At 36.7% G+C, this 17,698-nt stretch overlaps 1 protein-coding gene across 2 annotated transcripts in view; it reads right to left on the bottom strand.

Moving 5' to 3' along the window:
• Window positions 1–734: 734 nt before the first annotated feature.
• Window positions 735–17,698, bottom strand: part of stat5a (signal transducer and activator of transcription 5a) — a 101,863-nt gene continuing 84,899 nt past the window's right edge. For both annotated transcript variants that reach the window (XM_051097925.1, XM_051097917.1), the window contains 10 exons: window positions 17,074–17,161; window positions 16,258–16,380; window positions 13,556–13,648; window positions 12,524–12,730; window positions 8,522–8,616; window positions 7,576–7,718; window positions 7,254–7,409; window positions 5,255–5,306; window positions 4,269–4,373; window positions 735–2,402 (listed from right to left, as the gene is read on the bottom strand). In XM_051097925.1, coding sequence (XP_050953882.1) covers window positions 2,279–2,402; window positions 4,269–4,373; window positions 5,255–5,306; window positions 7,254–7,409; window positions 7,576–7,718; window positions 8,522–8,616; window positions 12,524–12,730; window positions 13,556–13,648; window positions 16,258–16,380; window positions 17,074–17,161 — 1,186 coding nt within the window. In that variant the 3' untranslated portion in view covers window positions 735–2,278. The remainder of the gene's footprint in view (window positions 2,403–4,268; window positions 4,374–5,254; window positions 5,307–7,253; window positions 7,410–7,575; window positions 7,719–8,521; window positions 8,617–12,523; window positions 12,731–13,555; window positions 13,649–16,257; window positions 16,381–17,073; window positions 17,162–17,698) is intronic.

Consider the following 17,698-nt stretch of genomic DNA (forward strand, 5'->3'; position numbering starts at 1 on the left):
TCATCTTTAAAATCAGGAAAACAGCTTTGAAAACCATGGTTGTAATGTCTTTCAATTACACATTTGAAGTTGATCAATATGATATTTTCCTTGAAAGATTCTTTCGCTTTTATATTCGTTGCCCTGGATGTTGAATATGTTGTTCTGTTCTAGCTGAAAACTACTTCACAGCTTGATGAGCCCAACAACTGAAGGGGACTGTCTGTTTTTAGTTTATGTAGAAAAGAAAAACTCTTGAGTTTTCTCAGAAGCATGCTGTTAGGGAGAGTGGATGCGAAGTGCACAATGGTTTTTGAAAGCATTAACAAAGGCCCGGAAAGAAAGACTGCAAATGGTTTGTAATTTTAAAATGTCAAGGTGCACAAACTGTTAGATTGCAATGTAAGGAAATCACACCAATTAGGAACCAGAGTTCATTCCATTCGCACAGGAAAGACAAAGTGCTCAGACCACTTGTGCTGGAGTCCAAATTATTAAAAAAAACTTTATTGTCAATTCAATTGCTCTTCTCTACAGCCAAACCACAAACATGGGACGAACACAAAACGGAGCAGAGCTGAACATGCCAACACACGCACACACACACACACACACACACACACACACACACAAGCATTCACTCATACACACCTTGACACCTACAGTGAGAAAGAGTCTACACAACAACATGACAGATCAATTTGAAAACAAAGACAATAAAAAAGATCAAGAAAAATCACACGACTTCCTATGTGTCTTCCATGACAGAGAAATAGGTGGGGAAAAAACAACATCCACTGCGAGAAACAAACCATCCTTTAAAAATGAACACAGGCGTGTCTAAAAGTGGGCATCATTAGTCAGGTTTGCAGGTTACACATACAGTAAGCACACAGGAAACGTCTCATCGTGCTAACTTCACCGTTTGGCTTTTTCTTCCATGCGAAAGCTTAGCTGAAATCTGAAGTGAAGCTACTGAGATGGCAGCGACCGACCCCTTTGTGGTTTCGAGTACTGATTTCGGACACGGTTGACAATCGGACACGGTAAAGCGTCATTTTGCACTACACAGAGGAACGGAGCCATCTAGCGTCCTACAGTAATAAAATAGAAATATGTTAACAAAAAATAAATTCATATATACTGGATATAGGTACTTTCTTTTAAATCTGTCATTTTTATTTATTCATGTATATTTTATTAATAGTATTATTTGTATTTTACATCAACTGTACGTCAATGTCCTGAGTGGCCAAGGCTTCTGTGCAGGCGTATGTGAGAAAAAAGATGCAGGTGACATGCAGAAATGCGAACCTATAGGATGGCCTGTTAGGAGCATACGAGGAGCAGCATGTGTAACCATGACGACGGGTTCTCTTGTTTTGTTCCGAGAGGAAAGCATGAGAACAGATGAGGTCATCACCTGTTGCACTGGATCGAGAGAGAGACAGAGAGAAAGAGAGACGGCCTGTGTAGTGTAACGTGAGCCCAGACGCTCAGCGGACCTCTCTCTACCCCATGTGTTTCCATCGCTTTACGTGGGACGGATGCGTGTGCGTTTCTCACGTGTGCCTCAGTTTCAAAAGTGTGAGTGACAGGTCGTGTGCTGCTGGTTTGGATGCGGGTGTAACTTGCGCTCACGGTTCAGACGGCGAGGGGATGAGAAGACCCGTTCAGTCATGTAGGTGCACCGAATGCTAACATCCTTGCACCCTAAACACTCTTTAGTGTACAGAAGCGTTACATTGCAATCGCCATGGTAACAATAATGTCATCGTCTGCAGGAAAGCATTCGTTTAAGAGTGCAAAGGATAGTATGCATTTACTCCAGATGCAATAGAGATCTGAACACCCTCGAAATAAAATGACAACCATAAAACAGTTTGAAAAACATAAAAATGTTCCTTACAGTAGTACGTTTCGCTTAAGGGTTTCACAGATTCGTTCTGCGAAAAGTCAGCTGGAAACAAAAACAAATTCACGCACAAAGGAAAAGAGATAACATGCATCTGTCTCTCTCTCTCTCTTTTTTTCTTTCTACAATACTGTTTGATGGCATTTCATTAGAGGAAGGCTCATAGTATTTTTTTTTTTCTTCCATTAGCTCCTTTCTCTTCTACAGAAACAAGGGATGAGGGAAAGAAAAAGAAATTTGATGATAGAGAAAAGCTAAACTGAAAGTCGTAAAGACCCACACTGAGATACAAATTGGGAAAATACACTAAGAGTAGAAGGAGAAAAATGTATTAAAAAAAACATTGTTTAGGGAGAGAAGTCACAGATGAAGAGGGTCAAGAGGTCATGACTGCTGGCCGCTCCACTGGCTCTCCATCGGTCGACGGAGCAGTTCCTCTACATGCCTCGCTACATCCATGGTGTCATCTAGATCGAAATCGCCATCAGCGTCCAACATAGGGTCACCACTGAGAGAGAGAGATTGAGTTACATTTAGTATTTTGAAAACAATAACCTTGATAAATCACATCCAGTTACATCAGTTCCATAGTATATACAGCACAAGTGCTAAACACACATTGAAATCATAATCAAAATAACTGATAAAATTAAAGGGAATGCTGGGTATTAAGAATCATAAGACTTAATATAACATACTCTTACTGAATATGTAGTTGTTTTATACATATTTTGGACTATGGGGGGCACCATTATTTTGACTGTGTTAAATGGTTGCACTCGGTGAGCTACTGTTGCTATTTTTACCACAACACAACTCGGAAAATAAAATACTGATACAATGCCACATTGTGCGGCTTTTGGTTGTAATTTTCAGTCGAAGGGCAACAAGAAAAGCAATGCAAGTCTTCACTGCTTTCCTAGTGATAAGAGGAGGAGAAAAGAATGGGAAGATGCCTGTGGATGAATAAAACTTTCTAAAGACCTGCGTCTTTGTTCTCTCCACTTTAGCCCTGATGGCTTTGAGTAGCACAGCTACAGAAAAAGCTTACAAACGGCAGAGACAAGAAACACTAGATGCCATCCTGGCAGGATGTAAACATGTCGACGCTTGTTGTGGCACCACAGGCACTGAAGGAGTTTCTCAGCACGGATTTCACTCGATATCCAGGGGCGTTTAGATTATGCATTTGGATTAAGCTTACTGTTATATCCATTATTACCTGTAAGCTCTTTCAGTAGTTGTGCTCATTGTTTCAGTATTTTATTTTCCAAGTTGTGTTGCAGTAAAAAAAGCAACAGGTAGCTCCAGTAGATCACAGAGTGCAACCACTTCAAGTCCAAAGTATAATACGATGCGGATTTTTGATAAATCTTTTCATTTCAAATCTACTGCATATTTCAGTAAAAGTACATAATTTACATTATATTAAGCCACACAAGTCTTAATACCCAGTGTTCACTTTAAAAAAAGGGGAATTTACTACTAAAATTAAAACATGGAAGAAATGTTGTGTGATTATACCCTAAAAAATAATGTTTCTTTCATTTTAGTAGTAGTAAGAATAGTTGTAATATATATCTGGCACAATGTCTTCAAGTTAAACCGGACTTTTATTTTGACAGGTTGTCATGTCTACCTTTACATTTCTGTGTGTATATGATATGACACTAGTTTTCCTAAAATGGAACGGTCAAATGCGGAAATCACCGCAAGCGTCACGTGCGCTTTGGTGTGTGTAGTAAACAAAATCGCTCCTCTGCTCCATTCATTAAAACATGCAGAACATGCAGGATTTGCATTTCAGTGGTATTTTTGCAGCGTAATATTTACAGATACTAGTCCATATTGCGGTTTGATTTAAGTGTAATGACCTACTTTTGATTAATTAATTCAAACTTCGACAAATTCCGTGAAATTCCGCGTTATCCAGTAAATTCCGTTTTTATGACTGGATTCCGCGACTCCGTCCGCATTTTCCGAATTGCGGAAATCATAGGGCCCTAATTTATATGCTATTACAACATTTAATAATGTTTTGAATTAGCTTTTATTTTTTATATGTTCAGTTTCCATATTAATTTTAGGTTTAGTCATTTTAGTATAGTTTTTAGTTTTTGCTTTTTTTAGCAATCTTGTGCTTTTTAATATTTCTATTTATTTATTTACTTTTTTTTTACATTTCAGTTTCAGTTTAGTAATATTAGTACTTAAACATATCTTATTTCTGTTATTTGCCAAAGCAGCATTTCTAATTGTCTAATATTTGATTTTATTTTATGAAATTTTGTTGAATAGTTTTGGTTTTAGTTAACAATAACAACCCTAATGTATAAACATACAGACAGAAATGCACATATATCTGTGTACTCACATGGGAGGATAGAGTCCATAAGCATGTGGTTGACTGACAGCTGGAGAAGCTGCATGGTCCATGTAGGTGGGGTTTGCTGCAGGATCTGGATTAGGTGTCGCAAACCTGCGTGAACACAGTTGCACACATAATAGTATCATTTATACACTGTTACAGTATTTATTCTTATTTTGAATTAGCTTTTATTTTAATATTTTCATTTGTATAATATACTTTTGCCATTTTGATTAGTGTTTTTATATTTAAATTTTGTTTTAATTTATTTGATTTAAGTTACATTTAATTTGAGTCATTTTGGTACTTCAGCTTAAGCATTTTATTTCCGTTAGTTGCAACAATTCAATATTTATAAGGTTTTTCCATCTAATATTGAAAAATGAGTTTGAATCCAGTCTGTTATACACTGGCACAGTTTCCTGTAACAATTCCTGTCATTCTTCTATTCTCTCTCCCTCAAAAAGCTCCAAAAATACCTAACAAAAGTCAGACACGTTCAGCTCATTCATTCTGTTCAGCTCTGGTTCACAGCTGGCTACTCTACACACTCTAGTGGGTGCTAGCGGTCAGAGCTCTTGCTAACCCTCAAAATTAAGAGCTAGTTTGATAATCACTCCCTCAGAATGCTGATGAGAAGTACTGAATTATCTGAGTCTGATGGTGTATGACTCCCTGCTGAGCTTGAGTGCAGTGGAAGGCTTGCTAACAAGACCAACGGGGTTGTCCACCTATGGAAAAATAATGCTGCTAATGAGGCTAACAGAGCTAAGTATATGCCCAGGAGTGGAATGAGAGTTCAGAGTCTCAAGTATCCATGGCAACCAATAACTGCCCACAGAGCCAGGCCAGCGCTAATGTTAGCGTGCAATTAGATTTATCGCTTGGAGTTAACAGGTTAGCTCTTGAATGTCAGAGATGTGAAGACCTGTAGTGAGAGGTCAGAAAAACACAGAGATAGAGAGAGCGGGGGGGTGTGTGTGTGTACTTACTCTGGCACTACTTGTTTGATCTGTGGTTTGACGTATCCATCCACAGCTTTAGCTGGAGAGGTGGGAAAGATAAACAGATTATTCCTAAACCATAACATAACACTGGCTCACACTGTGCGTGAATGAGAACACACACAGACAAAAACAAACACGCTAGATTAGCCAGAGTGATATACTCTCATTTAAACCCATGGACCCAAACACAAACACACAGGCTACCAATGTATTTCTAATGATTTTTACTGGCTATATAAAATTGAGCGACATTGTGCATACTGGGATGATTTTAAATGTGCTTTTAATATGGCAAATAAGTTACCTAAAGACTGCATTAATATGTTAGTCTCAAAATCCCTCCTTGTTTCATGACATATGAAATATGAAATATGTCAAGGCTAACCAAAGCTGCATTTATTTTCAGCCCACAAATACAAATTGTAAGATATTATTACACTTTAGGATAATTACTTTCTATTTTAATATGTTTTAAAATTTTATTTATTTCTATGATGCAATGCTACATTTTTAGCATCATTACTCCAATCTTTAGTGTCACATGATCCTTCAGAAATCATTCTGATTTGCTAATGCTGCTCAAATATATCTTCTTTTCAACAAATTTTAAAACAGTTGTGCTATAACTATGACTTTCATGAATCTTTTATGAATAAAAAGCATTTTAGAGTAACATACCTGAAATAAAAATCTTTTGTAATATTACAGTTATCTTTCTGTCACTTTTGAACAATTTATACATGCTTGGGGGTATAAAAGTATTAATTTCTTTAAAAATAATAATACTGACCCCAAAACCTTTAAATGACAGTTCATGTACACTACCAGTGAAAAGTTTTTGAACAGTAAGATTTTTAATGTTTTTTAAAGAATTCTCTTCTGCTCACCAAGCCTGCATTTATTTGAGCTGAAGTACAGCAAAAACAGTAAAAGTTAAAATATTTTTAACATTTACTGTAACTGATTTCTGTTTGAATATATTTTAAAATGTAATTTATTCCTGTGATCAAAACTAAATTTTCAGCATCATTACTCCAGTCTTCAGTGTCACATGATCCTTCAGAAATCATTGCTGATTTGCTGTTCAAAAAACATTTATTATTATTATTATTATTATTATCATCAATATTTAAAACATTATTTGATAAATAGTAGGATCCAAAGATCCGTGTTTTTATTTAGCAAGGATGTTTTAAAGTGATTAAAAGTGATGATAAAAGGTAAAAGATTTCTATTTCAGATAAATGCCGTTCTTCTGTTCTCTTCTATTCATATTTCAGGTTTCTATTTCTATTTCAGGTTTTAAAGAAACCTGAAAAAAAAAAAAAATCTACTCAGCTGTATTTAACATAATAAGAAGAAGCAAATCAGAATATTAGAATGATTTCTGAAGGATCATGTGACTGGAGTAATGATGCTAAAAACTTTGAAATCACAGGAATAAATTACATTTTAAAATATATTCAAATATAAAATAGTTATTTTAAATAGTAAAAATATTTCAGAGTGTTACTGTTTTTGCTGTATTTTGGATCAAATAAATTCAGGCTTGGTGAGCAGAAGAGTCTTCTTTAAAAAACATAAAAAATCTTACTGTTCAAAAACTTTTGACTGGCAGTGTATATACCAGTGTAATATGGACAAGCCCAGTAATTGGGTTGTTTTGACCCAGTGGTTAGATTAAATGTTTAACCAAGTCTTCTGGGTAGTTTTATTTAACTGAACTATTGCTTAAAATAATCCCAAAACAGGTTGGAAATTAACATTTATTAATACGCTCAATAATAAGTTGAATAAATAATAATTAAAATAATAAACATTTTTAAATCGCTTATTAATAAATGTTCACCTTTTGATTATTGCTGATGCCTCTAGTAATTGTGTCTGTTTTTTATAGTACCACCTATTTTGGGTTCATATATATATATATATATGTATATATGTTAAAAAAAAAAGCAGTGAGCATATTTGTGATCAAGCTTACACAGCGGAGGGGTGTAGTATTTGGAGAAGACCTCATCTTTGGGCCGGTCAGGATAGAGGAACAGGAGATGATTCAGGTCGCTGATGCGATCCGCCAAGGAGCGGATAGAGAAGTCTTTGGTTGTGTATGGCATGAGATTCCAAACCATTCGTTCTCCTAGGAAGAACAGAAGTTTTGAACTAGTTTTAAGAGCATTTCAATCCACTTTAAGTGATTCGTTTTGAAATACCATGCATAAAACGTCCCTATTAAACAACAAAAGTCCAATTAAGTCAGTTTTGTGTTGAAGAACAGCAGTGGAGGAGCAAAGTAGCGGTTCTACCTGCTTTGTTAGGGTTCTCTGCCACCCAGGCTATGGTGATGCCGCCGATTTCCGAGTCACTGAAGCGCAACAGGAAAGTTCCGTTGGGTTTGGACATCAGCATGTCCTGAGCTTGCTGTTTATTCACAAAGCCAAGAATCGCCCTGGGACATACAAGCACACAAACACATGAACACAAACATCCATGCATAAAAGGATGTTTACACAAACAAAGGCAGATAGGCTGTTATCTTATGTGTACTGTTCAGTTTCATCATGATTTGTATACAAAGGATTGCATGATATGGACGACTGGGGGTTGAACAAAAACAGACAAGCAGAAAATACAAGAGAGAGCTAGATCTTATCAAGGCCGCAAGAGGTCTCTTAGATCTTACTCCTGTGTTAATCCATCCATGGTTTAATGCCTTAATGTACAGTCTTAACCAGCACTATCTCTCAATCAGCCAGTTGCCATGGAAAAGAAGCACTTCATAATGAAGATATCCATTATATACCGCTCAAAAAAAAAAAGAACAAGTGGCAGATTTAAAAATGTGATACATCATGACTAACATTTTCCAGTCAGGTGAAACCAAAACTACCAAAAGTGTCCATGAAATAAACAAATGTGTCATTTTCTTGTCTGTTAATTAAGTGCATTTTCCATTTAAAGTCACATAACTGAAATACACTTAAACATCATTGTCATTTCTTTGTGAGATTCACCCCGCTGGGTCCTACGGCATAACCGGCAGCGTTCTCAGCTAAGTGTGAGAGATGTCATTGTTATGTGAGGGCAGAGAGCAGCAACGGCTTTTATTCTTTCTTTATGTTCGTTCATTGACTGAGCAGCAACAAAGAGATTTTTTTTTTTAGCTTTTACACATGGATGAATTGTTATCATTAACATTAAAGCCACAGGAGTGTGATGTTTGCTCCTGTTCTCAAAGAGGTTAGTTCTTACCCGTCATTCCAGTGAGGCTTCAGGTGTTTTTTAGTAAGCTCCATCACACCATCAAACCACTGCCAAAATGTGAAGTTCCTGCCAGGTAAACTCTCCTACAATGACAGAAAACAAATCATCGGAATTAAAAAACCAACATGCACAGTAAATACAGAAACACGTTTTTATTTTTTTTCTCCAGAAAATGAAAGTCAGTGGTTAGGGTTAGGGTACTGAAACTGTTTGGTTAGCAATGTTCTTTTAAATCTCATATCTTCTTTCATGTTCCACAGAAGAAAGACAGTAATACAGGTTTGGAACAACATGAAGGTGAGTAAACAGATTCCCTGCTGAACGATAGACATCATCACAAAATTTGTAATGGTTTTATAATGGGACTTGTATTGGTTTTAATGGAAACTGCAATGGACCCTGTTGGTCTTGGGCCCTCCGCTAACACTATAATAATAAACTGCATTAGCATCAGTGGTTCTCCTGCTCTATCACCAGTTACTGTCATTAATGTTAGTTATTACAGCCTACAGTTTGCTAGCTAGCCCTGCCTTCATCACATAAATGCATATTACCTGTTTGCCATAATTTACAAAACAGCTTGGCCTTCTTATTGGTTTCAGCGTGAATGCAGTGACAGAACTCACAATACATCCAAAAAGAGAAAGACCTTTGCGATTGACTGTACAAATAGATTTGACAAAAAATCTGAGGTATATTTTTACAGACTGCCTAAAGCTACAGAATAGAGAAGCAAATGAATCGCAGCAATTCACAGAAACAAATGGACTCCAGGCAGTGAAACATAGATTTGCAGTTATCATTTCATGTTAATATGTTGAATCTTGCAGTAAAATCATACTCTATATATTGTATTATTATATATATCGTACTGACAGCTCATCAATTAAATATTTGCCGTCTTATATTCTGCATTAATGGAAGTTTTTAAATAAAAACTATAAAAGTTTGGGGTGGATGATATATAAAACATTGATTTAAGTGATCACCTGGATTTAGACCAACCTAGTTTGTATTTACAAAATGCGTTCACAGGCAAATTTGCTTTATTTATTTCCCCGGTGTCAAAATCAGGAACATATAAATGTCAGGAAACACGATTCCTGGCTCCATATCAATATCCATGGACCACTGGATATTTGGTAAGTTGTAAGGAACACTAACTTTTTTGCCACTCGGCCCTGAGGAAAGTGACGTCAATGCATACCTTCTATCTGACAGTTGAGAGAGGCGGCAGCTTTCCCGTAAGTGGACGTGCTTTTAGCGCTAACAGCAGACACACTCCCAGTGTTTGAGAGCAGAGAATACTGCTTATTTTTTCAAAATTTTGCTAACTTATTTTATTAGCATTTTTTTTATCATTTAAATTTGTCTAAGTGGTTAATAACACATTTTTCTGTGGTGTGACAAACTCAAAACACATGTTTAATATTGCTTTACATGAACTTTAAATAAGCCCTAGTAGCATGTTGTACACTAAAACCTCATCATAGGATGTATAAAGCTTGTTTCCTCATGGACGCTTAACAGTTATGAAAACAAAGCATTAACGTATGAAAAAAAACAATCTGCTGAATTCCCAGTTCATGTTCCTCGCAAGTGATGCATTCACTGAAAATGGACATGGAGTTGACATGATTCAGACAGTAAACAGCTAGAAGTGTATGTGGTAAAGGGAACGGTCAGGGCTTTGGAAACACAGGCATGACTGCCTGAACGAGAGCATGATCCACTGCCTCATGTTCATTCTGTTTTTAATCAGCGATCCACAAGCAAAGTCACATTACTTAGGACTGAAGACGGGAAGCGTTCGTCTCCATTTCTTCCACTTTAATCATTCCATTTCTTAGAACACAATGTCCTATGTCCTGACCGTTTCAGCAGTTAGCATGGCAGATCACACAGAGACACGCAAACACACGGATGTCTCTTGAACATGTACGATCGGGTTCAAATTCAGAATTTAGAATCTAATTTAAACAATCACATTTATTTGCCTAGCATTGTATACTGTACAGATCAAAGCAGCTTCAGAAATGCAGGAAAATAAGAGTGGTAATGCTGCAAAATGCATCAGTTATGAAACAAAACTGAATTTCAGTTATAAAGCAGTTCTAATTTCAGTTCATTGTACTAAATTAAGCTATTTAGTTCAGGGTTTATTTATTCTGCGTTATTAGATCACTAAACAAAAAATAGCTATTTGTGCAGAATATTCTTTTACGCTGATCATATAAAGTTAAAGTCACAAGTTTACATACACCTTGCAGAATCTGCTAAAAGCTTATTTATTTTACCAAAATAAGAGAGATCATACAAAATGCATGCTATTTTTTATATAGTACTGACCTAAATAAGGTCAGGTGATATATAAAAAAATTATATAGTCCATGAGAGAAAATAATAGTAGAATTTATAAAATGATCCTGTTCAAAAGTTTATATACACTTAATTCTTAATACTGTGTTGTTACCTGAATGATCCACAGCTGTGTGTTTGTTTTTTTTTGGTTTAGTGTTAGTTGTTCATGAGTCCCTTGTTTGTCTTGATCAATTAAACTGGCTGCTGTTCTTCAGAAAAATCCTTCGGGTCCCACAGATTCTTTGTTTTTTCAGCATTTTTGTGTATTTGAACCCTTTCCATCAATAACTGTATGATTTTGAGATCCATCTTTTCACACTGAGGACAACTGAGGGACTCATATGCAACTATTACAGAAGTTTCAAACACTCACTGATGCTCCAGAAGGACACCCAATGCATTAAGATCCAGGGAGTGAAAACTTTTGGAACTGGGTCAATTTAACTTATTTTGTCTTCTGGGGAACATGTAAGTATCTTCTGTAGCTTCTGAAGGGCAGTACTAAATGAAAAAAAAATATGATATTTCGGCAAAATAAGAAAAAAGTACACATTTTGTTCAAAAGTTTTCACCCCCCGGCTCTTAATCCATTGTGTTTTCTTCTGGGGCACCAGTGAGCATTTGAACCTTCTGTAATAGTTGCATATGAGTCCCTCAGTTGTCTCAGTGTGAAAAGACGGATCTCAAAAATCATACAGTCATTTTTATGAATTATTTTATCTTGTGGACTATGTGTAAACATCTTTTATGTGACATATTCAGGTCAGTGCTAAATAAAAATAACATGCATTTTGTATATGATCCCTCTTATTTTGGTAAAATAATTAACATTTTGCAGATTCTGCAAGGTGTATGTAAACTTTTGACTTCAACTGTAAATTGTAAATCAATTCAACTTATGTGTTTAATGCAAAATAGCAATTCCACTAGTGTTCACAGACTTCTGCACCCCATTGTATGAAAGCATCAAATCATTAGCATGTTTTCAAGATAACTTTGTATTTGTGCAAATGTGTGCATATGTGAGTATTGTATCAGTAACTAAATAAACAAAGCCATAAACCACAACGATGCCTGAATTCCAAAGGCCTTTGTTGGGAACACTGCCCGCTCAATGTAGCAGATCAGCAAAGGGCCGTTTCAAAGGCAGCCACAGCCTTAGGCCTACCCGCACATCAAAAGCTCTCAGATCAAACCTCACTTCCTAAATAACCATTAACTATTGCAATGGACGAGAAGCAATGTCGATCAGATCAGGCACCATTCTGCCCCAGGTTAACAGATCGCCACTTAAAATAAAAAAAAAACAAAGTCAGAACAACGAGAGACTGGTTTGGGATTAAACCATCTGTTAGAACATTGCTCGATAATGGCAGTGCTTTTGGGTAACAAGCAGCAGGTCACAGTCACGGTCAGAATTTGAACAAAATAATAGGCCATATTGCTTTCAGCTTAATTAAAGCTCCCGTAAAGCTGTCAAAACCATGAGCTTATGAGTAATACTGAAGTACAAATTTAATTACATTCAATACGGAGTGCAACTAAACTTTTATGGATGGATAAAAAGAGAATAGATTTTACAAGGTGATTTCATTCAGTACCGTGGTTGAGCGTGAGTAGCGTATTTACCCTGTTAAACTGTGACCAGGTCATGGTCATGTTGCGGTAGTCCTCCGGGTTGACGCTGGAGCTGCTGAAGGCTTTCTGAGCGAGAAAGACGAGATTCTCCTCAGACAGACCTCGATTTGATTGCACCTCTGCTTTGTACTTCATATTCAGGGCCTCACACAACTGCGGCCATAACACCTTGTCGGGCACAATAAAAGGCACCCGTCCCTGAGAGAGAACAAGAAAATGAGTACATTATCATAAACACTCTTTTACAGTTGGAAAGTGTCTCATTAGGCAGGTTCTCACAGTCACTTTGGTTTTAAGATTGTTTTTTTTAGAAAAGCAACAGGGATATTTTATGGCAGTACAGATCCTGATTGATTTGCATAAATATCTAACATGTTCTGTATGGATGACGCTTACTGCTGCCTTGAAAAAAAAAACGTATTGGTGACTCATGATGATCTGACATTACACAAACTGCAAAATATGTATGGACTTCTAAGGAATAGTTTTGTTTTCCTCACTCTTTCATTTGCCATTCAGATTTGAATTGACATGAGGTTGATTAATTGATGATGGGATTTAAATGTATGGATGCACTGTTCTTTTAAAGATAATAAGGGTAGAGTATGTACGGTAAAAGATTGTGAGTCATATGCCATCATCAGCCATCAAACCAACACCCACGCTATGAAACACAACAGTTTTGTTTGTTTGTTGTGAGGGGTTTGAGACCCTGGTGAGCGGGAAAGAAATTACATTACGTATGATTTGGAGAATAAGTCTTGCGTGTTGTCAAGTCAGGGCCGATCTTTGTGATGTTTAACATAGTTAAGTTATAGGAGCTTTATTTATCACCACATGACTGGGAATTTGTTTCCATGACTTTCACATGATATCGCTATACAATGACCTCATGAGCTTATTAGAGGCACAACGATCTGGTATTATTAAGTACTTTGCTCAAGGGCACAATAATGATGGCCTGAACTTTAACCATACACCACAACATCCACCCAAAGATGCACTGATGCTTTAGGAACTAACCGGTTCAGCGAATGCATTGTCCCACAGAACGGTGGCCGTGGCATTGTTGTCTTGACTTCCATGGACAATTACCACAACAGGCAAAGAGAGAGTCTGGGGGAAAAAGAAAAAAAGGTTTGGATAAGAAAAATTAATGAACAAAGCTGTAAAATGACTTTATTATATATAAATGCTCTAAATGAAGCTTTGATGAGCATAAAAAAACTTTATTAAAAAAATTCTAACTATAATTATGGGTTCCAGCATGTGGCACACTGTCACACTGTCTAAAACATCACCAAGGCTCACCCTTGCTACAGCGATCAGCAATCAAAAGTATGAAATTGCTCATAACTCCTTAAAGGAGAAGTCCACTTCCAAAACAAAGATTCACATAATGTACTCACCATTGTCACCCAAGATGTTCATGTCTTTCTTTCTTCAGTCGTAAAGAAATTATGTTTTTTGAGGAAAACATTTCAGCATATTTCTTCATATAATGGGCTGATATGGTGCCACAATTTTGAAATTCCAAAATGCAGTTTAAATGCGGCTTCAAACGATCCCAAATGCGGTTGTAAACAATCCCAGCCGAGGAAGAAGGGTCTTATCTAGTGAAACGATCGGTTATTTTCATAAAAATAATACAAATGAAATACTTTTTATCCTCAAACGCTCGTCTTGCCTTGCTTTTGTTGAACTCTGTGTATTCGGACTCAAGACAGGTATGTCGAAAAACTCCAAACGTATTTTCTCCCTCAACTTCAAAAATCATTTCAAAATCATCCTACATCGCTGCAGAAGTACTGACACAGTCTTTGCAAAGTAAACATGCAAAGAAGATCAAACACCCTTAAACAAAAGGGTAAAACAGCGATATAGGACGATTTTGAAAAAACAGTTCAGGCAGAGTAAGACAAGACGAGCGTTTGACATTAAAAAGTATTATTTTAATGAAAATAACCAATCGTTACGCTAGATAAGACCCTTCTTTCTCGACTGGGATCGTTTACAACTGCATTTGGGGTCGTTTAAAGCCGCATTTTGACTGCATTTTGGAAGTTCAAAATCGGGGCACCATAGCAGTCCATTATATGGAGAAAAATGCTGAAATGTTTCCCTCAAAATGATTATATTATATGTGAATCTTTGTTTTGGAAGTGGACTTCTCCTTTAAGACCCGGGTATACTTCACATCGCGTCTGCACAGCTTTCAAAACATACTCATCCGCGGATGAGTGCGGATTGCCGAGTTCGACATATGGGTGTTATGCCAAAATCTGACCCTCGCCAGATTACTACCCCCCTAGTATTGGTAGGTTTAGCGTTAAGTGTGGGGGAGGGGTTAGGATTAGGGGTGGGGTTAGGATTAGGCAAATCAGGTAGTGATTTCAACGAGAGGGGGTAATAATTTGGCAGGGGTCGAAAATGGGCACAACATGGGCAGTACAATTGTTTGGACTCTTGCATCTCTGCTCTGCAGACGGCCTAAGTATACTTTGGCCTTTAACCGTTTATCACAGGCTCAAGTGTCTAATGTCGCTGGCATCCTTGCTTCACGCCGAACAAAACGCATGCCTTATAATTATCAAAACAAGTTGCAAAGGGATGCCAAAATGTTCGAAAGGAGCAGGGCCGCCTTTACTAAAATGGCTATAACTTTTGAATGGAATGAAATATCTCTGCCAAACTCTCAACACGTATGTAAGAGCTGAATCTGAGGTTGCATGAAAAAGTCACGGAGGTTGGCCACTTAATGGTGCTATAAGAACATAAAAACGGACGTAACTACGCAACCGTGTGTCCTATAAACATGAAAATTGGTATGCACTGTCGTGGTCCAAAGTGTCACAAGTGGCTATGAGGATATTTGCATGTCTGAAAACATGGCCGCCGTAGGCCGATGAACTTTGAGCACCTGTTAGACAAGATTAACAGAGGTCGATCGAAAAGAAGCTCGGTTGGCCTGTTTGATGATATCACACTTTTCAAGGGTGTAAACGATTGTCTATTGCGCATGTTTTCACACATACACATGATATTTGTAACATACGATAGACCACCTCATTCTCAACAATTCTGAACTACTGCTGTCAATCAAACCATTTGTTAAATGATTGAGAAAAAACATACTTTTGCGAACTAGCCTAAGTTTTTTGCTCAATCTGGGAAAAAACACTGCACTGCCAATCAAGTCAATAATTACAAAACAATTGTTGAAATTTCCCCTTTGGGAAGCTATAACGGGGTTGTTTAGAAAACGGACCTCTCCAAAAATGCTCAAAAGCCCATAAAGCCTAAACGAAAACTCAGAACTTCATGAAGCCTGGTGAGCAAATGTGACAGGTGATTTGGTAGATTAGGGAGATTGGACCACAGCTGGCATTATAACAGTCATAAATATTAAAAAACATATTTCTATGGCAAATTACCTGTTTTTTTAAATAACTGATTTAGGTGGTTACAGGCTTGCTAAATAATATGGAATATATTTTTTCATATGTGCTAAAATGCCCTAAAAGCACTTGAACCCCGGTAATCGCTGTTTGCAGCTTTATTATTATTATTATTATTTTTATTTTTATTTTCACTGCAAAATCTACTAAAGCATTAATTTTGACTGGATGAACCGAAATGTAACACTGGTCTAAATTTTACATAGTCATTAATGCAGGGATCTTTGAAATTTAAGGAAAATCAGGCATACAACCTTTTAAGCTCACCTTAACCTGAAATACCAGCTCATTTCCCCCAACGCTGAACTGTGATTCAAACAAAATGGTAAACTTCTCCTCGGTAACAGACTCTGCCCCTCGGCGGTCTGAACGCCTGATCCGCTTCAGAGACTACAGGACACATGCGAAAGAAAAGAGAAAACATATATATTTACTTTATTATAAGCAGTTAAACTTGTTCTTCCTATTTAACATGAGTCAGTATCAGATTAAACACCCTCCAAAAAGTACTCAAGCTACATTTAGAAACATCATTCACTGCATATGAATAAGACTGTAAAATCAGATAACAGATTATCTAACCAAGTGTTTATTATAAATAAGTTTAAAAAAAGTTTAACACTTTTAAAGTAAGGAATTTTTAATTACATTTTAATTCATTTTAATTACAAACTTATAAATATTCTGTACAAATTAAGGCAGGAAAATATTTTCCGGTTGACAAATGCACAGAAATATATATAACAGGAAAGTTAGTGCCGAGATACTACTTGGTTTGATATTTTGTTCTTAAACTGTAACCTTACAGCATGTTGTATCATATTTATCGAAGCTGTTCTATTTTTATGACTACTGATTCATATGTCAGGCTTTACAGGGTTAAGTGTTGCTCAAGTGTTATAAATTCATTGCTGATGCATAATCGAGATTACAGCTCTGTTCTCCAAGCAGGTACAGAGTAAATTATGAATGAACTGAAATGGTGGCTGACAGTGTACTTAGAAACCTCTACAGTCAAGTTCACACACTCATCCTACAGAGTCTTCTTTAAAGTCAGATTTTAAACAGCCACATAACACTCACCATGTTTCTAAAGTGTGCACTGAGAGTGCCTGTGGTCTGGTGGTACTCCATCACACAGTTGTTATTTAAGATCTCACCACTGCTGTCACTGTTAAACAGACACATACATATTCAGAGAATATTATTCCACATACAGTCGTACAAAAAATTACAATGAGCATTTTAACCAAGATCTAGGTCTAATAAAGGGTTAGTTCACCCAAAAATGAAAATTCTGTCATTAATTACTCTTCGGAATGCAAATTAAGATACTTTTGATGAAATCCATAAGCTTTCTGATCCTGCATAGACAGCAAAACAACTGACACATTGAAGACCAAGAAAGGTAGTAAGGACATCATTAAAATAGTCCAATACTACCTTTCTGGACCTTGAATGTGTCAGTTGCATTGCTGTCTATGCAGGGTCAGAAAGCTCAGAAAGGTCTTACGGGTTTGGAACAACATGAGGGTGAGTACTTAATGACAGAATTTTCATTTGTGGGTGAACTGTCCCTTTAAAGGAGAAGTCCAAAAATGTACAGATAATTTACCCACCCTTAAGTCATCCAAGATGTTCATGTCTTTCTTTCTTCAGTCAGTAAGAAATTACGTTTCTTGAGGAAATCATTCCAGAATTTTTCTCC

This window comes from Labeo rohita, chromosome 3, assembly GCF_022985175.1.
Source record: "Labeo rohita strain BAU-BD-2019 chromosome 3, IGBB_LRoh.1.0, whole genome shotgun sequence".
In the NCBI taxonomy this organism is placed as follows: Eukaryota; Metazoa; Chordata; class Actinopteri; order Cypriniformes; family Cyprinidae; genus Labeo; species Labeo rohita.